Source organism: Tamandua tetradactyla, chromosome 18 (assembly GCF_023851605.1).
Source record: "Tamandua tetradactyla isolate mTamTet1 chromosome 18, mTamTet1.pri, whole genome shotgun sequence".
In the NCBI taxonomy this organism is placed as follows: domain Eukaryota; kingdom Metazoa; phylum Chordata; class Mammalia; order Pilosa; family Myrmecophagidae; genus Tamandua; species Tamandua tetradactyla.
The window spans coordinates 32,288,005-32,313,662 of NC_135344.1; the positions used below are offsets into that span (position 1 = coordinate 32,288,005).

At 38.9% G+C, this 25,658-nt stretch overlaps 1 protein-coding gene and 1 pseudogene across 5 annotated transcripts; one reads left to right on the plus strand and one right to left on the minus strand.

Annotated features, from left to right (window-relative positions):
- On the minus strand, window positions 1-25,658 carry SKA1 (spindle and kinetochore associated complex subunit 1). Of its 5 annotated transcripts, none has more exons than XM_077135465.1 (7): window positions 25,592-25,658; window positions 13,830-13,928; window positions 9,717-9,841; window positions 8,002-8,099; window positions 4,996-5,133; window positions 1,055-1,224; window positions 1-273 (listed from the first exon to the last, which is right to left on the minus strand). In XM_077135465.1, exons 2-7 carry the CDS (start codon window positions 13,915-13,917, stop codon window positions 125-127), a joined length of 768 nt encoding a protein of 255 aa, XP_076991580.1. In that variant the 5' UTR covers window positions 13,918-13,928; window positions 25,592-25,658; the 3' UTR covers window positions 1-124. The 5 variants fall into 5 exon arrangements, with proteins under 5 accessions (XP_076991580.1, XP_076991576.1, XP_076991578.1 ...); XM_077135461.1 differs by lacking the exon at window positions 25,592-25,658 and adding an exon at window positions 14,597-14,726; XM_077135463.1 differs by lacking the exon at window positions 25,592-25,658 and adding an exon at window positions 14,593-14,713.
- Window positions 11,174-11,730, plus strand: LOC143662743 (large ribosomal subunit protein eL6 pseudogene; annotated as a pseudogene).

Here is a 25,658-nt window from a genome sequence, read left to right on the forward strand (position 1 = left end):
TCATCAATAAAGTTTTATTTTTACAAGAAACAAAAGAAAATGAAAACACTAAAGGAATTATATATAAAGAAATTATGGTAGTAGCGTTTTTACTGTTAGTTTGTTCGAGGGTTTCTCAAGGGCCTCAGGTTATGACATATCGGGTGAGTCCCTGCCCTCGGATCTCTGAGAGCCTCCGGCAGTGTCGTAAAATATTCAGCATCACATGAAACCTCTTGTCAACTTTCAAAGCCGTGAACTCCTTTATGTCAGCTTCCACTATAAAATAATGACCTGAAAGTAAAGATATTAGTACTAATTTTTATGAGGCCAACTTTCAAGATGAGTCTTTAATGTATTAAATTGCAACTATGAATGGTATTAATCACTTTTACTATCATTATGCAACAAAAGCAAGAACTGGTATTCTTGCTAAAATAATTGCTCTGTCAACTGAAGTTACACACTATTTACTACATTTCAGAAATGTAGCCTTGCTTCTTATATCACTAACTTCCTAAGAGGCAGAATGGTATAGTGGTTAAGAGCATGAAACCCAGACAGGCTCTATCACTTAACTGGCTGAACTGGGGCAAGTTATTCAAGTTCTCTTTGCCAAGTCTACAAAACAGGGATAATAAGGTAACAACCATATCCTATCTCATAAGGATATGGTGAGGACTAAAACTCTTGGAACACAATCTGGAACTGGGCAAGTGCTATATTAGTGTGACCAACTGTTCTCATTATTCTCATTCTGAAAAGGCAGGGTATGGCAGACTCTAAAACAGCGTTTCTCAGCCTCGACACTACTGACTTTTGGGCCGGATAATCTTTTTGGTGGGGGCTGTCCTGTGCATTGAAGGGTGTTTTAGGAGCATCCCTGCTGACGAGAGGTCAATGTTACACCCCTCCCTGAGTTGTAACAACCAAAAATACCTTCAGACATTGACAAATATCCTCTGCTGGGAAGTTATTTCTCTGATTAAGAATTTTCTAAAAGTAGCTTTGCTTCTCATGATTTAATTATACTACAAACAGTTGACATGCACACACATATATGCTATCGTTTTACCTTTGGTATCCTTTGTTTCTTCATCAATAAATCTGTGATAGAGATTTCTGGCCACAGAACTCATAGACTTTTTTGGTTGATGTAGGATCTTATATTTACTAATTACTGCCTTGTTGATTTCTTTAATAACATCATTAATTTGACAATAGGTTAAGCGGGATTTCATGTATCTATAAAAAAGTAAATGGTTAATTATTTTTTAAAGACGTCACCATACAAAATCATTTTCTTTGGAAAACATAAGCATGATGACTATGGCAGCTCAGGGCCTGGACCCCTCCTAAAGAGCCTGTAACAAGCCTGCTTTAGCCAAGGACAAATGTCAAGAATGTAAACAATCTCTCCAAAGGGGGAAAAATATAACCACAAATGTAAATGGCATTGGTTGTATCTTAGTCTTAAACACTAATCTTAGTGACGTATCAGATCTTAGGTCTGTTTACTGATTAGAGACCCAACATCCTCATACTATATGGGATGTCTTTGTTTTAAAATTATATACATATTAACTGCCTGCACTCCTATTCCTTGCAGAACACTAACCTTTGGATCGGCTGCCACCAGAGAACCTCTCCTGTTCATAAGTTCCAGTAAATCTATGTCTACCTCTGTACCTGGTGTGTTCTTCAGTCATGAGGCAGCACCAGCGTGTGCTCTGCAAGAGCTTGGTCTGGGCCCAAACAATGACTTTGTTCAGAGCAAGGCTACAGTACCCTTTATAAACACAATTTTATATCAACTTCCAACAAATTAGGCAAATGTCAATAGCTGAAAAGTCACACAGAGATGGCAACAAATCCGTGCTTATCTTTCCTAATTATATTTGTGTAACTGGAGGTGGGTTCTATTATCCAGCTACAGAGAATTAATACTGCACTTTAAATAAGTTCCCAAATTTTGATTCAAATGTGCTGGTTAACCTCAATGTAGAAGTTTATTTAAAATTATTAAAATGTCTGTGAGCAAAGGAGAGCAAAATGTAAATATTAAGATACTATATAACTTCTAGCACTCTAGTTTCATGCAAAAATTATTTTCTGTTCAGAGATAGGGAGAAAAGAAGGGAAGCGGGGGAGAAAAGGACAAGAAAAACACAATGAAAACGATGACAATTAAGATGAAGAAGAAATAATGGAACTGGAATGCAAAGGAATGAGAGGGTTCTGATTTTAAACTGCAAGGACAGAAAATAAACTCTCCTTTATTTCCTAGTGCTTTCACTCTATAAACTCCGCTCTTTCAATCTGGATCTTACTCTTGCCTGTTTTTCTAGCCATTACTGAATCTCAGAATATAAAAATAGAAGACTCAATTTTCAGTAGTCTGGGCATGCCAAAACAAACTTATTGATCTGCCTCGATTTTTCCCTTCAACAAACTGTGGATTCATTTTTATCTCCTTTGCCTCAAGCGGCAGTTTTCTGGGCAAAACTTCATAAACATAAAATAATATGAAAACTTATTTAAAGGAAATGTTCATATTTCTAAAAACTATTCATGTTCATTACTCTTTTCTTCTCTAGATTTGTTTTTGCTGCCCCATTTTTTCTATTTACAATTTCCACAAATTAGTGATGCTCTCTACAATATACTTATGAATTCCTTAATATCCTCTATCATTTTAATTTCCTCAACACTCATCTCCCACCTCTGCTAATGCTTTCCACTTTAATTCTTCCTCAACACTCATTAAAAAAAAGGTGCTAGGCTTAGAATACATTCTTTCTTATTCTAATATTCCAACTTCTCTCATGCATTAAATAACCCTTTAGTTTAAATAAAATGAATGTCCTACCATGACTATTCTAATTTCCTTCCTGTATATCTTCATGGAAACACTATCTAAAACTCCTTCTACTCCACTGTTTTTCACAGCCTTTTGCTTTCTTTTAGTTCAGCTGATGAGCAATTAAAAAAAAAAAACTGAGAAGTAACAAAGCATCATATAGAATTTATGGGGAAAGAAAATTCTAAAGAGAAATATCAATTTCAGTATTCTAAGAATTGTAAAACAGCCAGATATTTTTCACCTGACCAATTGGCAGCGATTTTTTAAATAATGCCTACTGCTGGCAAGGGTAAGATGACACATCTATTCTTCTATAATATTAGTAGGAATAACAAATGATAGATAGAGCTCCAATATGTAAACAGCTTGGAAGTCATCATCTCATCCTCAAAACAACCAAACAAAATAAAGCTGAACAAACTGAACATCAACAACTCTTTTGAGGGCTATCAGAAAACTGAAGTCATGGAGGCAAACTACCACCCTCAAACTGGAGAGAGAGGCAGAAAGAGAAAATCAATCAGAGCTAACAAAGAGCAGAAGTTGCTGGAGCTAGACTGGGTAAGGAACACGTAAATGGTAATTGGAAAATTGCTGGAGGCTCAGTGTGGACTCCTTGAGAGTTGAAAACTCTTGGGGGTCCTGTTTTAGGGTGGCCACCACACTTCTGTGAATTTTACCACAAAGAATCCCCATATTTTTTTGAGTTTCACCATCAGGAAATCCCCATACTTTTGCAAGTTTCACCTCCAGGTTCTTGTGGTGAAGAAAAGAGAAAATTCTCTGTGGGCTCTGAAGAAGAGGGGGGGAAAGCAACCACTTTGACACACATCCAGCACCCTATTTTCCATAACAAGACCTGCCCACAAGGTGAGCTACTTTATCAGAGCCCTATCTGACCTGGAGACAATTTCAGATGCTCTAGTTTTCTTATCTCATGTAAGAGGAAGGGGGGTGGAGAATAAGAAACATTTCTGAAAGTCACAGCCCAAGGACTTAGGCCTATTAAAAAAAAACTGAGATTTACTCATAAGATTATAGAATGCTTCCCTCTCCAATACTTTGCCACATCAGCTGGCCTCATGTAATTACAGTGGCTTACAACTAAAAGGGGTGCAAGATAGAATCTAATTAAGAAGGAGTTTCCAGGGAAACCCAAAGACATTAGGATACACACACACACAAACATATTGGAGGAAATTGGAACCTCTGAAACCTGCAGCTACAGCAAACATTAAACACAGTTTAGCTCCTAACCAGATGAGCATTAAATCTAAGGCCCATTTACTTCAGTTGCTATTACTGAATACATCAAGTCTGACTTACAACAAAACTTACAAGGCATGCGAAAAGGCAAGGAAAAAAAAAAAAAAAACACAGAAGACACAGGGCAAGCACCAGACTCATACAGCAGAGATTTTGGAAGTATCAAACGAGTAATTTAATTCTATCTGATCTGAGTGTTGGCATTAAAAATAAGTCTGATTTTCTGACAACAAACATTTATTTCCTAAGAACATATGTATTATTTGTATAATATAAAAGCAACAAGAAATGGAATACAATACAAAGTTAAACTCCTGGAACTATGAGAGCTTAAAAACATGGTTTTCCATAACTGGTTCCTCAAGAGTGTCAACTTTAAGAACTGGTTTTTAACAAAAGCAAAAATGTCCCTTTGGGGGAGGCATCTTGTCTTACTTATTCCTGCAGTCTCCTCAGTGACCCAGGGCCTGGAAGAGAGCATGGACTTAAACAAACTTGTGGTACTAGTTAAGGGAAAAATGGAAACCAAACAAACATGAGACACTCTATTCTAATTCTTGAATCTATATGATATGCTCTATTCCTTGAAGTTACAGCAAAACCAACACTACTTCTAAAATGTAACTGGACAAATCTTTATCACAAAATGGTACTAGAGAGGGCCTAAGTGATAAGCTTATCCATCTCTAGATCTCTCTATGAAAGGTTTTACATTGAAATAAAAGACATGATTTTATGCATCAACAAAAGTATTTCCCACATTTTCACATTACAATGTAAAATTATTTTAGAAAAGATCAAGATCTGAACACATCATATAATTAATATAATCAAGCTTTATGATTTAAGGGCAGAGATAAACATTAAAATCTGTCCTCAATACTTACCCAGGAACACCATTAAACTCATCAGAAGTTATAAATGGAATCTCTTTAATATTTCTTTGTTCTTTTGGGGGCTTCTTTGTGGGTACAGTCTCCTCAACTTTGACTGGTTCTTCAGGGTTAAAAACTGATTCTTTAACACTAGAGAACAGAGATGTACATTTGTATAGGTAATCATCAGAATTAAGCAGCATGCTAGAAAGTTTTCCTATGAAACGCTAAAACAATATTAAACATATGAATTCATCCTGCTATGATTTTGTAGCCAACATTTTTTTCCTATCCCTATTATTTACATAGATCTAAACAGTGAAGAGAATGTTGAAAAATTAAGTTTCCAAATCTTTAGTTATATAGCTATTTTTATTTATATGCCCCCAAAAGAGTGTATGTAATACATATGCTATACATCTTCATCAGTTGTCGCATTGGTTCCTCAGTCAACATATGTAAAGTTGAACTTATCTTAAGTCCTAAACAGCTTATCTTCCTGACTTCTCCATTTCTGGACATGGAAACATCAATTGTTTTAGACTTCTGTTTCTACCAGTTTATCTTCTTGGCTGCAAGTATAGGTCCCTGCCTATACCTCATTTTAGCTGCCAGCAATGAACTCATGTCACTCTTAGATTCAGTCCAGCCCAATTTCTGGAGCCGTGAGATCCTACTAGCTCCTGTCCCACTGACAAATGGAGTCCAGAAAGGCTATAGCTCCTAGGTTGTTCAATTACCAAGGAAGGAACAGACCCCTTTTGCCAGCAACAAGGCAAGCCATACAGGCATGAATGCTCTAAGAAAGACTTGGGTTAGAGTAGACCCAACACAGAAGCAAGCGAAGAGAATCCCTAAGAAGACAAGGAAGTGGGACGCCAAGATGACAGTGGAGTACCAGATAAGATAAAGATGCCCAATGCTCTGGTACCATCAACCTAACAAGAATCCAAAAAGGATAGACAGACTCCAAAGTGAGCTGGGATGATTCTTACCTGTATTTGCTTGTCTGGGCCATGTATTAAAAGAACTTCTGATTTCCTCTTGATGCCCTGCTCTGTATATCAGCTGAAAATAATCACTTCAACCTACAGAGTTTCTGTTCTGACCTGCCCCTGAATGCTGAAGCTAGGCCACAGTGAGGTTAGAAGAACATTCCTCTTATTTCCCTGGCCATATTCCTGCTGGATATCCCATGTCCAGCCCACGTTATAACTGGCAGATATCCTATGATGACTTCTGTTTCCTAGTATTCACTCGTGACCTTGCCCACTAATTTTCTCTTCTTGCCCAGAAATTCCGAGGTCCACTAAAGCCAGATCATACCCAGGGATACTGCTGAACTCATCTTCTCCTGGGAGCCTTCACCTATCAGCAGGAATACGGCTCTTTCCCTACACAGCAAAGTTTGTGCTTGCCTATCAGTTGTTCAAGTTTAAACAGTAAATTTATTTATGGAAACACACATAAGTACTAAAACTATAAAGTAATAAAAAGGTGTGATTATCGTAAACACCAGAATAGTGATTACTTCTTTGATAGAGGACAGTCTGCTTCAGAAGAGGGGTTTTATGCTACTGAAACCTGGGTGGTCAACACACCAGTGTTGGGTTTTTTTCTGTTCTTCATTAATTTGTACAAATACTACTTTAATCACTTTTCTACATATATGATACATTTCATATTTTAAAGAAATTAAATCAGCCATGGCATGTTTTTATATACTTAGGTCCACCCTTTAGAAATATAATTTTGGTGTCAGAGGATCAGAGAGATGGGAAAGGAGAAATACTGGAAATACAAAATACGGGAGCTCCCTAAATCATAAAGACAAGAGATAATGAAAAATCTCATTCTGAGCCAAGAAATGAGAACAGAAGTAAGAGCAGGAACAGACTAAAACACACGAGGCTGATAGCTAAGAGAGAGTGGGACGGAGGGAAGGTGCCGAGTTCCTCTCTAGATGACAGGAGGATGACAGCAGCAGGTTTGGATAAGTGGGTAACAGGACAGCCGGGAGTTCAGTGCCAGACATGCAAAGTTGGAGGAGAAAAGAGTTCATTCCTGAGATTCCCAGCAGGCAATTACAACAGCAGAACTAGATATCATATCAATGGGTCTGGAGGTAGAAATCTTAGGAAATTAACTGCGGTGTCAGGTAAGTGTGAGTTAAACAGAGTTTTAGGAGATACCTATCAGTTAGGGGAGGGCAGAGGAAAAGGAGGCAGCCAATTCTGAGCCAAGGGATGACTGCCAAGAAAGCAGAGTGGCCATGCAGAAACCATAATTTCAAAAACAAGAAGGTGGGCAGCAAGGTAAATTCTGAAAAGTAGTATCAGAGATGAAAAGAGATTTTTTTTTACCTCTTTGTGACCTTTGAGCTAGCAGTTTCATAAGTGTGGTAATAAGAGCCAAAGCCAGGTTTTATGGGGTTGGGGAAAAAGGGGAGGCAGCAAATAGATACTGTCCGTGAACAGACAGAGACAGGATGGAAGTTTGAGGGGGAAAAAGAGCTAAGTTTCTGCTTTTAGGACAGGAAAACTTATTAAGCTTAATTTTATCCTAAGGCAGTGGGCCATGGTTCTCAGTGTGGAAAAGGTGTGTGTGAAGATTTTGCATCCTAGGAAACATTTGGCAATGTCTAGAGACATTTTTCATTGTCACAACTTGAGGTGCTACTGGCATCTAGTGGGTAGAGACCAGGGCTGCTGCTAAACATCCTATAAAGCACAGGTCAGCATTCACAACAAAGAATGATTTAGCCCAATATTTCATAGTGCTGAGGCTATAAAAATACTGCCCTAAGGGGAAGAAATGATTGGAAAATGAGAGCCTCAGGGAATAAGGGAGCTAGGGAAGATGGGGGAAATATTATTTCTAGTGTAAGACCAAAACCTGGATAATCACTGATAAAAATACAAGTACACAAAAAAGCAAAAAGCTTTAGGTATGTGTTTGCTAGTTTGTTTTAATAAGTTTATAAATCCAGATAGCAAGAATAATTATAAACACACTTACTCGCTCTGGGTTACTGTTACATGAGGCAAATGGGGAGGAATGTTTTCTTTGAGATGTTGCACATCTTTATAATCTTCTTCAACAGATTCACAGAGTTCCTAAAATTAAAAACAAAAATTCTCATAAATAAACCTCCATCTTCCCTATTGGTTTAAGACATTATAGAGAGCATGAAAGACTGTTAACCACAATCACAACTGATTGTGTTCAGAATGTAGGATGAGGTGACAAGTACAGCAATACAAAACTGAATGCAGCAATAAAAAGTGTCCCTTGGTTTCTAAGCTGTCTTTGGAAGACGATATAATATTTTTCTCTCCTGGATTTTTTAGAGAACAATTTTCTAGAATTGCACCATAATTGGCAAGGTTGAAATTAGTTTTTTCAAAATACTTTAGCATTGGGAAGCAACTTAAAAATATATGAAAGATTTATGTTTTTCATTCTGGTAAATTACTTCTGTCAACTTAGCAAATGCTCCCCAGTGTTCTCTGTATAACAGCACCTGAGTGATAATGCATACCAGAGAGCTAGCAAGAGGCTCTGGATGGAAGGCCTTTCATTGTCATGAGCATATATCCCAGCTTGATAAAAATTTATATTAGATTATAACCATTTCTCCTGGGGGCGGAAGGGTGTCTTTATTTCATTTCCTCCAGAACATGAGATTATGGACTCATGCAAATTTATAATGAAAATATTCTGTACCTTTGAATTCCTGTCATCTAGCTCCCAATCACAATGTGAACAGAAATTCCAAACAGCCTTCAATTCTGAATTCTAGAATACTCTCTAGACCCACACTTAACCCAGGATATTCTTGAGCAGGTTAGGATGAACAAAAATATTAATATTTGTTCCATTTTGAATCTATATATCATTCTTTTAAAGATCGAGATGATCTTCACTGATTTCATTTTTGACTAATAGACATAACAATGCCCATCTGATGACTGAAAACTCTTTGCAGATCTTAAGGATTATAAAGTTGAAAGACACCCCAGAGGTCATCTCGTTCAATTCCATCAAACACTCCAGCAGCTCTAACAACAGCAGGAGGCATGGTACAGACTGAATATTTTCCCATTGGGATGTAGACACAAGCACTTTTATTAGTTGAAGTCAGTTAGAAGGCTTGTTACTAATTTAGAGCAAAATACGAATGTGAATGAGGCTCAAGTTTTTCTTCATTTGAGAATCCTCATGTTAAATTTTGCAAACGCAAATATCTAACAGACCTAAGAAATAATCCAGTATGATCCATTTTTTTTTAAATTAGGACCCTGAGACCCAAAGAGATAAAATGGCTCTCAGGGTGGCAGAGGGAACTAAGGGCAGCCAGGATGAGCCCCCACATCTCCTCATTCCAGCACCAGTGTTCTTTCCACACCAAGCTGGCAAGATATCATTTGTTTAAATTAAATCCACCAAATATTAAGAAAATCTTCCTTTTGAGTGAAGTTCACTTCCATTAGCTATCAACATCAAAAAATATCTATGGAGTTCTTCATACTAGGATAATAAAATATTGACTGCAAAAACCATTAATAATTTGCAAAAACCATTAATAATTTACAAAAACCAATAATAATTATATTAAATAATTTAATAATTAATAATTTACAAAAACTAAGAACATTATAAAAGAATCCTTAAGAATTACTTGGTAATTATTGCTTCTTTAGTTTGTTTTTTTTTAATTAGAAAAACATTACCTTGAGTGAATTATTTGTTTGTTCTTGATACTGAATTTCCAATTCCAATTTATTTAGAAGTTCATTGACAATGATGATGTCATCTCCTATTTTATTTAATGTAGTCTTCAAGATAGGCTCTTGGCCTTGTATAAACAAAGGTAAAATGAAAAACAAAATATGTAGAAAAGGTATAACATACAAGTACTCACAAACACATGGAACAGCTTTTCCTTATGGAAATTTGAAGAGTGGAGAAAGGATTAGTACTGCAGCCCGTAGGACTTGTCTCTATGGATAATCTTAAAATCTTATTCCTAAGTAGCACACAAGAGAAGAAAGGGAAAGGCAAGTACAAGGTATCCTGAGTCTGTTTTTGGCAAACTCCTTTACTATAATAAAAATGTCAGATAAAAATAAACCCTCTTTTAAATGCATGGCTCAGCTTTCACGAGGACAAGGTAAATCCCCTAATGCCACAAAATGAAGTCCAGGCAGTATGTGTGAACTGATGTTGCAGCAGCCCTAATCTGGAAGGTGTGAAAGGATGTAGGAGAGAGGAGGTTAAAAATCTCAACAACTTGATTTTAATGGGGATAAGTGCCAAGACTTAGGGCCTTCAGATCACAAGGTGTTGGAAGTAAGTATCCTAAATGAGACCAGCAAACCCCTGCCCCAACCCTTGGCATATATCCTCAGTTGAAGCACAAAACTGAACAATTCTAACCACTGGCCAGGGGGACAAGCATGTTTTGGGATAGTCCCCCCCCCCCCGTGTGTGTGTGTGTGTGTGTGTGTGGTGTGTGGTGTGTGTAGGTAGGTAGGTAGGTGAAGGGGTTGGGTGTTCCCCTGGGAATTTATAATATAGGTTTTACCCTAACTTAGGTTTGGATTTTGTATTTCCACTATCTACACTATTCAAAACCCCTAAGCATAGACAGTCTGGTGGTAAACCCGGGGTATCCCGGAGAAACAAACGCAAAACATGTATATTCTCTCATACCCAATCCCACCTCCTAGTTTTCTTTCTAGCTTCATAGATATGAGAAAGATAGAAAAACCAAAAGAATTTCCTCCCTTCCTAGAAATAAAAACAGTAACAGCAAAAAAGTTTTTAAAGGGCAGATCAAAAGCACAAAAGATAAACTCTCCTCATTTTTCATTCTTTCCATTCCCAGTTCTAGTAACTAAATATTGTGAGATACACATAGTAAAAGAACACATTCACCCAATCTGTAAATTATGGAGGCAGTAGAACAAAATGATGAGAAGCTCCGTAAGTCAGAGAACGAGTACCTGCTCGTAAGGTTAAGGTTGCTGTGAAGGTAATTGAAAGGACATATAAAATGGGCTGAGCACTTAGTAAATGCTAACTGCCATTTATCATCATGAGAAGAAGGATATTATCCTATCTAACAGAACAATGTTTATTCTATTTCACACTTGACTCATAACAACTAAAACAAATTCAAAAGTAAATGAGAGGTTTCCCATCTGGCAAGACAACAGGTGAAAAGGCTGAGAAGCCAGCTACTACGGAGAAGAAGCCTGGAGCCAAGAAGGCTGATTTAGAAGTTTAGAAGGGGAGCCTCAAGACCAAAAAGCCCAAGAAGGGGAAGCCTCACTGCAGACAAAACCCGGTCCTCATCAGAGGAATTGGCAAATATTCCCAATCTGCAATGTATTCCAGAAAGACCATATACAAGAGGAAGTATTCAGCAGCTACATCCAGGATTGAGAAGAAAAAAGAGAAGCTTCTTGCCAATGTCACAAAACCCACTGGCGGTGACAAAAATGGAGGTACCAGAGTGGTTAAGCTTTGCAAAATGCCTAGATATTATCCTACTGGAGATGTGCCTTGAAAGCTGCAGAGTCATGGCAAAAAACGCCCCTCAGTCAGCATGTGAGAACGCTGAGATCTAGCGTCACTCCCAGGACTATTATGACCATCCCCACTCGTCTCGACAAGTGCAAGAGAGTGGTTTGCCTGAAGCAGCTAAGCAGTGGCTTTGAAATAGCACCTTTGAAGATGTGATTAGTTAAGATGAAGCCAAATTTGATTCAGATGGACCTTAATCCAAAATGACTGGTGACCTCAGAAGAGGAAAATCTGGAGACAGAGACACAATGGAAGCCATCTGACATGGGGGGAGAGACTAGAGAGATGCGTCAAGGAACACCAGGGGCTGCCAGCAAACATCACAAACCAGAAGAGGAAAGGAAGGATTCTCCAAGACAAATTTCAGAGGGAGCACTGCCCTGTGACATTATGATCTCACATTTCTAGCCTCCAGAACTGTGAGACAATACATTTCTGTTATTTTAAGCCATCCAGGTGATGGTACTTCATTGGGGCAGCCCCAGGATACTGAGGCAGTAGTGATCTAGCAAGTCACCACAACCAAAGAGCCAAATGAGCTACTGGGCTTTAATATATAGGCTATGAGCCCCAAAAGACAATGATTCTCTCCAACTATAAAATGACAGCTGCCCAGTGTGTGGTAATCCAAAAGGTCAGACTGCTTCAGCCAAGTCTCATGCTTTGGTGGGGTATTTTGAAATTAAGGTTTGGTAAGTTTTATAGCTCCCCAAATTGTACCCGTCCATCCAATAATAATCACACCCTGAGAAAGAGAATCCAAATAAGACTAATTATTTAAAACCTAAATGTCCTTTTTAAATTTTTCAATAAAGAAATAAAATGGCATAGAATTAGAAAGAGGGAATCAGGTCACGAAAGCTGTGGTCCCAGACTGACCACTCATGACTTGCATGAACCTGGGCAAGTCATTTGATTTCTGATAGTCTCAGTTTCCTCAGGTGTGAAATCAGGGGACTGCATAAAGTGAATCCATAGTATCTTCCGCTTTAACTTTCTAAAGAAGTTTTTTCCAGAAAGACCATATACAAGAAGAAGGATATTATCCTATCTAACAGAACAATGTTTATTCTATTTCACTTTAAGTTTTCCACATTAGGGCTGCTGCAACATCAGTTCACACATACTGCCTGGACTTCATTTTGTAGCATTAGGGGATTTACCTTGTCCTCGTGAAAGCTGAGCCATGCATTTAAAAGAGTGTTTATTTTTATCTGACATTTTTATTATAGTAAAGGAGTTTGCCAAAAACAGTTGCCATAAAGTGCAAAATGAATAAGGTTTCTTTATTAGAGATTCTTGACAAAAAAAATGAGAAAACCAAAATCTCTAATAAAGGACATGTATTAACATTGTAATTTCATATTTGAAAATTTAAATAAATCAATTAATAATACAAACTACAGTAAAAATCCACAAAATCTTCCTGGCAGTCAGAATTTTGCCTATCAATAAATCTTTAACTGTCCTAGATACTCCTGGGGAGCACATCTTTTTTTTTGCATGGGCAGGCACCAAGAATCGAACCCGGGTCTTCAGCAAACACATCACTTTTTTTCATTTTTTATTTTTAAATTTTATTTTTTATTATTATTATTATTTGCATGGGCAGGCACCAAGAATCAAACCCAGGTCTCCAGCAAGCACATCATTTTTTTTTAATTTTTTATTTTATTTTATTTTTTTTGCATGGGCAGGCACCAGGAAATGAACCCAGGTCTCTGGCATGGCAGGCAAGAACTCTGCCTGCTGAGCCACCGTGGCCCGCCCCATATCATTTTTTAAAACAACTTTTTACTAGACTTGACAAACATCACTCATTTCTTTGTACTTTTATTGCATCATCCTATTTCAGCATTTCAAAATATTTTTGTAGATGGTATAATATCCAAGTTTACAAATGTTTAAAAATTCAATCATTTTCAATTAGTTATTTCTCAGTAATATATACAATAAGCTCCTTCCAAAACAGGCTTATAATGGGTTATTTCTACCCCATAGGTCTTTTCTAACATTTTCTAATTCTGCTTTTTTTCCTTGCCTTTCAGTGTCTCCATTTAGCTCTAGAACAAGGCAACTTACATTTTAGTATCCTCTGCAATATTCAAAATATCGATAGAGTGTTTTTGAAAAAAATAATTATTCAAAGGTATCCTAAGATACATTCACTTAACCAGACATAGATATCATTCAAGGTGAAACAATAATCAAAATGCATTTTATACATACGAAGTCAGGGATTCTGATTTACTCACCACAGTTTCTTAATGACAGAGTTTTTTTAATATTGCCAATCTTTTCATTAATGTGAAAGCATAACTGTTCCAGATCTGAAGAGGTCATCCTTTAAGCTGCTGCAGAAAAAAATATAGACGCATTTACAGAAAAAGCCAGAAAAATTTCTGTTCAGTTTCGAAATCCAAAAATGGTAACTATCAAATAAATCACATTTTCTTGAAAGGAAAGTACAAAAATTCAAAAGCAATTTCTTCCCAGTCTACAACATTTAGTTTCTAATCAAAGTGCAATACTGACTTGCGTTACAGCCTGCCTTTAACAGATCCCAAGCCAGGGTAAAAGGGAAACACAAAAGGGTCATTTCCTTTAGAAGTTAAGGGAACAAATGCACTAGTAACTAAAGATCATATTGGAGCCCTTTCTTTTAAACTCAAAATATACATTACTTTAAAGATAGAAACAGTAAGCACAAAGAAATGGACCCACGTAAGCATTTCTGCTATGCTGTGGGAGATTGAGATTTTACTGCGGGGTCGGTAAGGGAGCGGACGGAGGGGAAAGACTCAGTTATGTTAACTCAGAGGATCCGTCAGGGCCCACCGGTCTAAACAATCCACCCTGCCAAGGCAAGCAGCAGGAACGTCGGCCCGGCTCCTTCGCCCACGGCAAAAGAACGTCTTCCGGCTGCTTCCGGCTGCAGGATCCCCAGCACCAGTCCCCAACGTCGCCCTATCTGGAAGCCAAGAATCCACTGGACACGGAGTCACCGGCCCCACAAACCTACGTCTGGGCCTCAAATCCCGAATCGCGATTTTCAAACTGCCCGCCGGGCGTCGGCGCGGCGCAGGCGCAGATCTCAGCCTTCCCGGCGTGTGCGCGCTCAGCGACTGCGCGGGTTTCGCGTCAGCACGGGCATCAGCTGGGCGGGGAGAAGATGGGACTTCGGGGGTGGGGGTGGGGGTGGGGTGGGGGTGGGGTGGGGGTGGGGGTGGGGTGGGGGAGGGCGGGGCTAAGTCTGCGTCGGGGCCGAGGGCTGCTAGGGCGGGGGATGCCCTTCCTACGTCAGCGGCTTCGTGACTCTTAGTTGGCGGGGCACCCCAATCGTGACAGCGGTCCCGCCCGGGCCAACTTCTGTGGGGATACAGAGGTTCTCGAAATGACCAGAACCTAGCCCAGAGGAATTAAATCAAGGGCTCTGCAGGTGGGACCAAAGACTTCGTATTTTTATACGCACTCCAGATGATTACAAAAAGCAGCCACGTTTCTGAGCTAAAATAGGGGGCGCTGCGTCTGTAGGTTTACGTACTCCGAAAGGTCAACCACAAATGAGAAGAAGGGAAAAAAAAAGCTTAATTCTCCGTACTGAAAACAGGGAAGAGATTCCTTTACGCCTTTTCTTAGAGGATTTACCTCGGACGACTTGTCTTTATAATTACTTTTTCTGCCTCTGTGAAATGTAATATAAATCTTTTTATTTATTGAGATTACACACCTTTACAATTCACCCATTAGGAATGTTCAAATCACTGATTTTTAGTTTATTGACAGAGTTGCGCAACATCACGACCATCTATTTTAGGATATTTTCATCTGACCGGAAGAAGCCCCAGCCATTAGCCATCACCCCCGAATGTCTCCATTCTCCCCTAGACAACTACTAATGTACTTTCTTCTCTATAGATTTGCCTATTCTGAACATTTCATGTAAACGGAATCGGCAATACGTGGCATACTGTGACTGATGCATTTCCCTTAGCATAGTATTTTCAAGGTTCGTTTATGTAAGCAGGTATCATACTTCACTCTTTTTTATTGTTGAATGATATTCCATTGTAAGGATATACCATATTTTGTTTATGGTATGTTACACATCAATTGATGGATATTTGAGTTGCTTCCACCTTTCAGATATTATGAATAGTGCTTTAATGAACATTTGCTTACAAGTTGTAAACTTATTACAAGTAAGTTTGTGGGGTTATGTTGGTTTGTTTTTTGTCTGTTTTTTGTCTGTTTGTTTGTTGAGGAACTGCCAGGCTGTCCCCCAAAGTGGCTGTACTGTTTTTCATTCCCCCCTTTAAGGCATGAGAGTTCTGATTTCTTCACTTCCTGGCCAATACGTGTTATTACCTATATTTTTGATAGTGGATATAAAGTGGTAGTTCATCGGGGTTTTGATTTGCACTTTCAAACAACAAATGAAGTTGATAGACTTTCAGTGTAGTTATTGGCCATTTGTGCATTTTCCTTGGAGAAATGTCTATTCAGATCCATTGCCCATTTTTCAGTAGGACTATCGTTTTAACTGTTGAGTTATGAGAGTTCTTAATATAGTCTAGATATAAATCCCTTATCAAATATATAATTTTATCAAATGTATATAATTTTCTCCCATTCTGTGGATTGTCGCTTCACTTTTCTATAATATTCGTAGAAGAGCAAATTAATATTTTATGATAAAATCAAATTTATGTTTTCTGTTGCTGCTTGTGCTTTGGTGCCATATAAAATAACCACTGCAGGAATCTAAAATCATGGAAATTTACGTTATATTTTCTTCTAAAAGTTTTATAGCTTTAGCTCTGGTGCTTAGGTATTTGGTCTTTTTTTGGGTTAATTTTGTAATGGCATGAGGTAGAAGTCCAACTTCATTCTTTTATATTTGGATATCCAGTTTTCCCAACATCAATTGTTGAAAAGACTATTCTTTCCCTATTGAACTGTCTTGGCACCTTTGTAGAAAATCAATTGACAATAGCTATATGGATTTATTCCTGGGCTTTCAGTACTATTCCATGCATCTGTATGTCCACCCTTATTTCACTTCTCACTGTCTTGATTGCTGCATTTGTGTAGTAAGGTTTTTAAAAATATTTTTTAGAAACATTCTAGGTTTTCAGAAAAAAATGTACATATGATAGAGAGCTCCTGTGTATCACCCTATTATTAACACCTTGAATTAGTGTGGTGCATCTGTTACAATTCATGAAAGACTATTTCTATAATTGTACTATTAACTATAGTCCATCATTGACAGTAGGTTTCACTGTGGTGTAAAGTCCTGTTTGTTTGTTTTTAAATTTTTTAGTATACAGTCTAACATTTCCCCTTTTAACCACATTCAAATATATAGCTCAGTGCTGTTAATTACATTCATAAAATTGTGCTATTATCACCACCATCCATTACCAAGACATTACAATCAACTCAAATAGAAAGTTTGTAAATTTAAGCATTAATTCCCCATTGTCTAAACCCCACCCTAGCCCACGGCAACCCATATTCTAGTTTCTAAAGCTATGCTTACACTTATTCTAATTATTTCATATCAATGAGATCGCTTAAAATTTGTCCTTTTGTACCTGGCTTTTTTCACTCTGTATTAAGTTTTGAAATTGGGAAGAATGAGAATACATAGCTAACTTCATAGTTATTCATGTAAGACCAAAGCTTTCCCCCTAAGATAAGAAATAAGACAAGGATGTTTACTCTCATAATTTCTGTTTAACATTATATTGGGGTTTGGTTTGGACTCAAACCAAGTTCATGAAGCACATCTTTGGTGCTGCCATGAGACTGAAAGGCATGCCAGGTACTGAAGTAGACATAGATTTATTAGGACTTATGAACAGAAGATTGTCACTGGTCATGGATGTCCGTGGGAGTAGTGATCTGCAGGACGGCAATATATATATGATTATAAGAAGAAAGATATTCCATATAGTATGAGGACATCAGGTCTCTAAGGTGATCATTAAAAGAGTCTTAAGATCTGATGCTTTACTAAGATTAATGTTTAAGACTAAGATACAATCAGTGCCGTTCCACTTCCATCCCTTTACATTGTAATTACATTCTTTTCACTCCCAGGAGGTTGTTTTCTTTCTTGACCTTTGTCCTGGTTCCACACACTGCTACGTGGATGGGACATCATTCCTATTTAGGAGGGGGCTTGGGCCCTCAGCAGCCACAAGCTACCCCCGCATAACAGAATATGTTGAACTTAGGGCAGACATTGCAGCTATATACCACAACAACAATTGAAAAGAAAATAGTAAGAATCTAACACACAGGGCAGATAAAGCTGTGAAGAAATGCTGCAAAGGCTCAGAGAATTAAACCAAGTTGAGAAGGGGTCAGTAAATAGTTGATCTGCCCAGTGTATATGCTCTTTCATGACATTTAAAGCTTGTGAGATAGTCTGTGAGTGATCAGGAATATATACACGGCATTGTATGTTTATAAGGGCATAGGTTCCCCTTTGTGTCACAGTTAAAGTTTTATAAGACCACTTTCTCATGTAAAAATGATATTACCAACCTAGCTTCATTAAGTGCATGAGCTGTATGATTACCAAAGGCTGTTATATGCTTTTTGGTGACCATGGTGGCTTTCCCTAGGGCAAAAATAGCTAAAGGATAAAACTAACATAAGGTTCACTTCACTCAATAGCTAGATTTAACCATTTCCCAATTGCTAGAACTGAGTGGTAAAAAATCACATAATGTGGTGGGGACATATACAGCATCCTGTCCAATCATAAGGTAAATAGGGCCATTCACATTGCCCACAAGTCTACAGCCACCCTACAGGGGAGACATATGCTCCATATACTTTGGAAAAGGCCATGATTTTGAAACTTAATGGTAAAATTACATATTTCTAAGGGTAGCGACCCCATACCTTGGTTCCAAACAAGATGTTCTATGCGGACAGGGGCAATATGGTCTAAGGTTGCTGCTTCTGCTGTTACCCATCCTATCCCATTAGGTATAGCATACCCTAATATATACTGGCCTTATTTACTTGTTCCCTCACAAGCGAAAAACATAAGCTCTGTTCTCATTTTAAGATGGTAGTTGGATTTCAGTCTTAAAAAAGAAAGTCTCACTCCATATTTATCAGTGTGTTGAGTTCTGCCTGTCAACAGGGCATCCACGTAGTCTAGTTAGCAGGAGCTATGGTCCAGAGAAGGCCAGTAGCACCTGAAGATGGCAAGTCTGTGCAAACCCAACATTGGGATCGATTGTGGGTATGAGTGAACACTGAAGCCTACTATAGAAAGGTGTTTGCTAAGGTACTATGGGCAAAAAGATGTTTTTGAGGAAAAATAAGGGGTAAATCTTGTTGATCTAATAATGTACATGCAAGAGTTCCATTGGCAGACAGTAGGGTACCATTGTGGAGACATTATGGGGAGGTTTTAAATACCAGATATTCTCCATCTGTAAATCTTAAGAGTCCTCCACTGTGACAATACTCATTTGTCTAGTCATAAGACAGGTCCACATATTATACATAAGGTTCCTGTGGGAGTAGGAGGTCCCAGATTGGTGATAAAATTTTTATGGGCATTTTAAAAATAAACTTTGGCATATTACAATGTTTTTGGTGACTTCTATTCCTTATGGGATTGAGATTCCTAACCAACATGGCTGCATAGGCCAGCAACAAGGTCGAAGGACCACATTTCCCCTGTTTGTATGGTCTGAGGAATGGGCAACAATAAATTATTATTATTCCCCCTTTTATGCTGTAAAGTGGCTGGCCCTTTAATTTGTATCCTTAGCACTTGCACCAGCCTTGCCGTTGGCATTTCAATAGGAGCCAGGGCTGCAGCCCCCGGAATAGAATTTAGGTGGGTTAAGGCGTGATACATCCTTTTAGTGCATTATTGAAAGGATTTCATATCATCTTTCATATGTTCCTTTAAGAGGCCATTTATTCTTTCTATAAAGCATAAACCTGTGTGGTTATAGGGTAGATAAAAAGTTGACGTTAAACAGTGGCCCATAGCACATGCTTGGGTCATTTTTCCAATGAAAGGGGTTCCCTGATCAGTTTATTTGTGTAGGTGTCCCACAAAGGGCGCTTGCCCTTTCTAGGTGCATGTGGTGGCTTGCTGATTGGCTTTCCCTGCTGGAAAGTCTAACAGAAGTCCCATGGCAGTATCTACCACAGTGAATGCATAACTTGCCCCTTCCAAGAGCAAAAGAGTGCCAATATAGTCAGTCCACTTGCCCGCAGGTCACTGGAGCCTATGATTGGCCAATTGACCCACCTGGTGGGGCAATTGTTGCGGTTATCACAAGAAGCATGACTCCAGTGTGATGTCTCTAAGTTTTGGCATGTGATGGATAGCTGGAACTGCTGGGCTAAATGCCATAATCTTTGATACCTTTGGTGTCTACATTTTTGATGAAGCCGCATGGCTCCTCAAGTTTCAGTACAGTGGCTTCTGAGTTGAGCAAGGCTATCTGCTTCAATATGGCTTCAGACTGGAGCAAGGGCATCTGCTTCAGTGTTCCTAGGTAGTGTGTTAGGAATATGGTCAGGGACATAGTAGACAGTTATTTTACATTGCTGGCAGGCATCCCAGATGTTGCCACAGCTGTGACTATCCATTGTTCTTATTTCCAGGTTGCCATCCAGGTCATGAGGACTTTGTAAACAGTGCAGTAATCAGTACAGATAGTAAATTTCCTGATTCATGCACTATAACCATCCATACAGCTCTTAATTCAGCCCATTCACTGTTTTGCATAGCACCAGTCTCCCACCCTATAGTGTCAATACTGGGTTGTACACCATCGTTGTCCATGTGGAAGGCTGCCCATTAGCTGATCCATCAGTATATCATGCAGACTTGGGAATTGTTCCTGTGCCCTCTATAGTGAATAGTTCAACAACTATTTCAAGTGCAAAACAATTTTAACTGTTGAATCTTCTACGTCTGACACAAGACCTAAAATCTTATGCATCTGAGCACTAATGGGCTGGTAGTGAAAACATTCACTGCAACAATAAGCTTACAACTTTGTTAAGGAACTTAATTGTGCACTGCCAGAGGGTGGCTTATTGGCCGTGTTCGTAATCTAGCCCTGCATAAGGAAGGTGCTCCTCAAAGTAATAGGACATTTCTATGTCAGAACTTAAACTTGTAATAGAGCAGTATATGCAGCACACAGTTGATTTTCTATGGGCTATATCTTAATTCTGCCCCTTTCCATAATTGTGAACAGAATCCTAGGGGCACTTGTTTAAAATGTTGCCTTTGCCACAAAGCCCACCTGAAGCCAGTGTCAGTGCTAGCCATATCAAATCACAGGGTAAATCAGTATCTACCCCTCATGCTTGTGCCTGGCCTATCAACTTTTTTGATTTTTCAAAAGTATCCTGCTGGAGTCATCCCATTCTCAAGGCTACCTTTTCTAATTTGCATATACAATGGTTTTAATATTTGAGCTAAATGAGGAATGAAATGTCTCCAATATCCTAGTAGTCCAGGAAAGCCATTAATTGCTTTGGTGTATGTGCTGGTTTAAAAGGATTATGTACCCTTGAAAAACCATGTTTTAATCCTAACCCATCTTGTGGAGGCAGCCATTTCTTTTAATCTCTATTCAGCACCGTAGGTTGGAGATTTGATTAGATTATCTCCAAAGAGATGTGATGCACCCAATTGTGGGTATTAACCTTTTATTAGAGGGGATGTAATTCCATCCATTCCAGGTGAGTCTTGATTAGCTTACTGGGAGCTTTTAAAAGAGGAATCATTTTGGAAAAAGCTTCAGAACCACAGGAGCCCATGCAGCCAGAGAACTTCAGAGATGAAGAAGGAAAATGCCCCTCGGGGGAGCTTCATGAAATAAGAACCCTGGAGAGAAAGCTAGCAGACATCACCGTGTTCACTATGTGCCTTTCCAGTTCAGAGACAAACCCTGAACTTCATCAGCCTTTCTTGAGTGAAGGTAACATCTTGTTGGTGCCTTAATTTGGACATTTTTATAGACTTGATTTAATCAGGGTATTTTCACAGCCCTTAGAACTGTAAACTTACAACTTAATAAATTCGCCCTTTTAAAAGCCATTCTTTTTTTGGTATATCACATTCTGGCAGCTAAACAAACTAGAACAGTGTATATGGCATATTGTATTTATCAATTACTGCAGAAGGAATAGATATTGTCATACCCAGCTATATAACACCCAAGAATTTGATAGAACAGCCAGAGACTTATAACTTATTGCAGTTAATTGCTGATCCCTGGCTTTCAAGATGGGACATCAAAGTCTCTGACACCTCATAGTTCTGAAAGAGAATCACTGGTTAACATAATGTCATCAATATAAAGAAATAAACTCACAAACTTGGGTTTCTCCCAATTGGCCAAGTTTTTTGCCAATGACGGTTGGGTTATGGAGATAGCCTTGTGGGAGCAAAGTGAAAGTACTCTGTAGTCCTCATTAGGTGAAGGCAAAAGCAGGCTGAATTGCTTCATCTAAGGGAATACTGAAGAAAGCATTAGCTAAATCTAAAACAAAATGATATTGGCATAAATGAGTACTAATTTCTTATAGTAAAGAGGCAATGTTTGGAATCATTGCAAACAAAGGTTGAGTCATTTCATTTCATGGTAATGTATCATGCACCAGGTTCTGTCAGGTTTCTGTACTGACCACACAGGGCTATTATAGGGGCTATGGGTTGGTAATAATATTCCTCCTCTTTCTAGTTCCTTAATTTTTGCCAAAATCTCTTGATGTCCCCCCAAGAGCTTATATTGTGCAATGATTATAATCCCCTGAGGTTGCAGTACTTTTGCAGGGGACCATTTCACCTGCCCTCCTAGAACCACCTTTACTACTCTCTGTAGAGGTAGAAATCTCCTCTGGTAGTTTGTAATGTAGAATTTAAAAGAAGAACAATTCCTGATATATATTGGGGTATAGGAGAAATATATACAGTGAATTCCTGGAGAGGCAAGCTTCCAATTTGTAAGATCTAATTATTTTGTTTCACTTTGATTGTCTTTCTCTCATAGTCATTTATTGCCAGCCTGGTCCCTTAAATTGGGCTACATTTCCATAAATCAAAGTACATTAAACTCCGGTATCTACTAGAGTTAACATACCATGTTTGCTAGTAGGGGACCAATAAATAGTTATCTATGTGTGGTCTCAAATCTCTGGAGTCCTCAGTTATCTCTCATGTCTGGGAGCCTTGACCCTCCCCTATGGGAGGAGAAGGCCTTAACAAACCTCCTCCAGGGGTGTGGAGGGTTGGGTAACCTGTGTTTTGGAAGGCAGTTTCAGTCAGTTTACCTTCTCCTTGAGCTGTTCAAGGATTCATTTTAGTTAATCTCTTGTCCTTGGGTAATTTTCTCCATAATTTAATTAAAAACAGAATTCTGCCCCTGTAGCAAACAGATCAGCCCACATTGGCTTATGTGAGACTTTATTAGGGCCATTATGTTCTCCAGATTTCTTCCCCCTGCACTTACTCCTCTTTTCCAGAGCCACTCCAATTCCTCAAGAATGGCTATGGCTTGAACAGCTCTCAAAATGAATTGCACTACTAGAGGAATCAAAATGCACATGAGGAGTCCATAAAATAATTAGAAGCAGTGTACAGGATGATGTCTTTCATTCCTGCTGTAAAACTTTCATTGTCAGGGCCTGAAAAATTCCCAGAATATATTGCATGTTTCATTCCAAGACCCCACCAAACATCCTGCAGTTTTTCCATAGTTTGCCAATGGGAAGTAGTGTGTGGGATAACTCCTTATTGGGCCATGCAGACTTGCATGCAGCTACTAGCCAGGCTAACAAAGATACTGTTTCTCCATGATTTAGGGTGGCATGTAGACACTGGTGTAGGTTAGTGTGTTGTAACAGATGCTAGCTTACTCATCTCTATCCCAGTTAATGACACCCTTGGCTCCTTTGTCCCATAATCATAAAAGCCAATCAGGTAATGACTCCCTGGTTTCTGTCTATAATACTGCCTGATATCGCCTAGTTCAACAGCATATAATCTTTCATGGTAATATGGAGTTTCCGTTCAGGAGGTTGTACATTCTGAGGGTCTACCCTGTTAGGTTGCTCCTGTGCTGTTTTTAATTTTTTCTGTACTTCTGGATGTACTTGCTGAGGTTGCTCCTCTTCCTCCACTTCCCATATGTTTTAGTTAGTAAGCTGCCAAGATGTAATATACCAGAAATGGAACAGCTTTTAAAAAGGGGAATTTATTAAGCTGCAAGTTTACAGTTCTAAGGCCGTGAAAATGTCCAAATTAAGGCAAGGCTATAAAAATATCCAAATTAAGGCATCCAGGAATAGATGCCTTGGTACAAGAAGACCAATGGCATTCAGAGTTTCTCTCTTAGTTGGGAGGGCACATGGTGACATCTGCTAGCTTGCTCCTCAGGCTTCTTCAATCACTACCCCAGGTCTCTGTCCATTCTCTTGGCTCTGTTGATTCTGATGGCTCTCTAGCTTTTTCCAAAATGGTTCTCTCTTAAAGGGCTCCAGTAAGCAGCCCTACCTTCAATGGGCAGAGACATATCTCCATGGAAACCATCTAATAAAAAATTACCACCCACAATTGGGTGGGATATATTTCCATGGAAACACTCAAAAAGATTCCACCCAGCAATATTGAATGATGATTAAAGGACATGGCTTTTCTGGAGGTACATAATAGCGTCAAACTGGCATATTCCACCCTTTGGACCCCCAAAAGACATGTTCTTTCCAGATGCAAAATACATTCATTCCATAACAATATCAGAAAGCCTTAAACCATTTTAGTAACAATACAAATACAATACAAAATCAGAAACAGTAGAAAATTTCATCAAAGTCAGCTAAAGGCACGGTCTGTTCTAAGGCAAAATTTTTTCTCTGGCTCTGGACCTGTAAAACTCAGAACAAGTTATCTGCTCCCAATATACAAAGGAGGGACAGTCATAGGATACATGTTTCTATTTCCATAGGGAGAAATTGGAAGAAACACAGGCATCACTGGACCTATACAGTTCTGGAAACCTGCAGGGCAAGCTCCATTAGATTTCAAAGTCTGAGAGTCATTCATCCTCAAGGCTTTAGAAAGTGGCAGTCCCACCCTTTCTAAAGGCCTATGCAATGGCCCGCTCTATCCAAATGCAACCTTGGGGGATATTGTGGAGACCACCTTTATCTCAGCTCCACCCTCTCCAAATATTAGGGCAGCATCCAGGCTCTCTGCCATCTCTGGGGCAAATGCTCAACCCCTCAAGAACAATGAGGTGATATCCAGGCTCTTCCCAATCCCCAAGGAATGTGCTCCACCCTCCTCAATGCCTAGGGCACAACTCTTTCTCAACAGTGAGGTTGAAGGCCCATCCTCTGCCTTCAGGGCAAACTCACCCTCTCCAAATACTTGGGTGGGCCCACTCTCCTGGCCTGAGGATTCTTAACTTAGACTTTAGCTTTCATGGGTCTGCCTTTGAAGTTATTTTTCCTTCAATATGTCCCTTTTCTCTCCCTTTTAGCCCAGACTGGCAGTGGTTCCATTTATGCAGATCCCACAACACTCTGTTCATTTCCTATGCAGTATGCTGGGATCATGTCCAACAGACAAAAGGACTTTCCACAGATCCTTCCTGGATAACTCCATCTCCAATCCTGGCTTTTTCTGAAATGGCTGACTGGTTCCATGTTTCATTAAATTCTTGCATGGGGTACTAGTCTCTGGCATCTCCCTTTATGGAAGTCCAGAATTTTTCAGGCCATCAATTTCTGGTTTCTTTATACCCAAGAGTTTGGTTCTCAGCTTATCTCTTTCCTGTCACATTTCACTATAAACTACAAGAAGAAAACAGGCTGCACTTTCTATCTTTAATTTGAAAATCTCTTCTGCTCAATATCCCAAGTTCATGGCTTTTAAATTCTACCTTCCATCTAAAACCAGCACTCAATTTTGCCAGATTCTTTGTCACTTTAAAATAAGGATTACCTTCCTTCCAGTTTGCAATAGCACAGGCCTCATTTCTAAGTCCTTGTCATAGATATCTTTAGAGTTT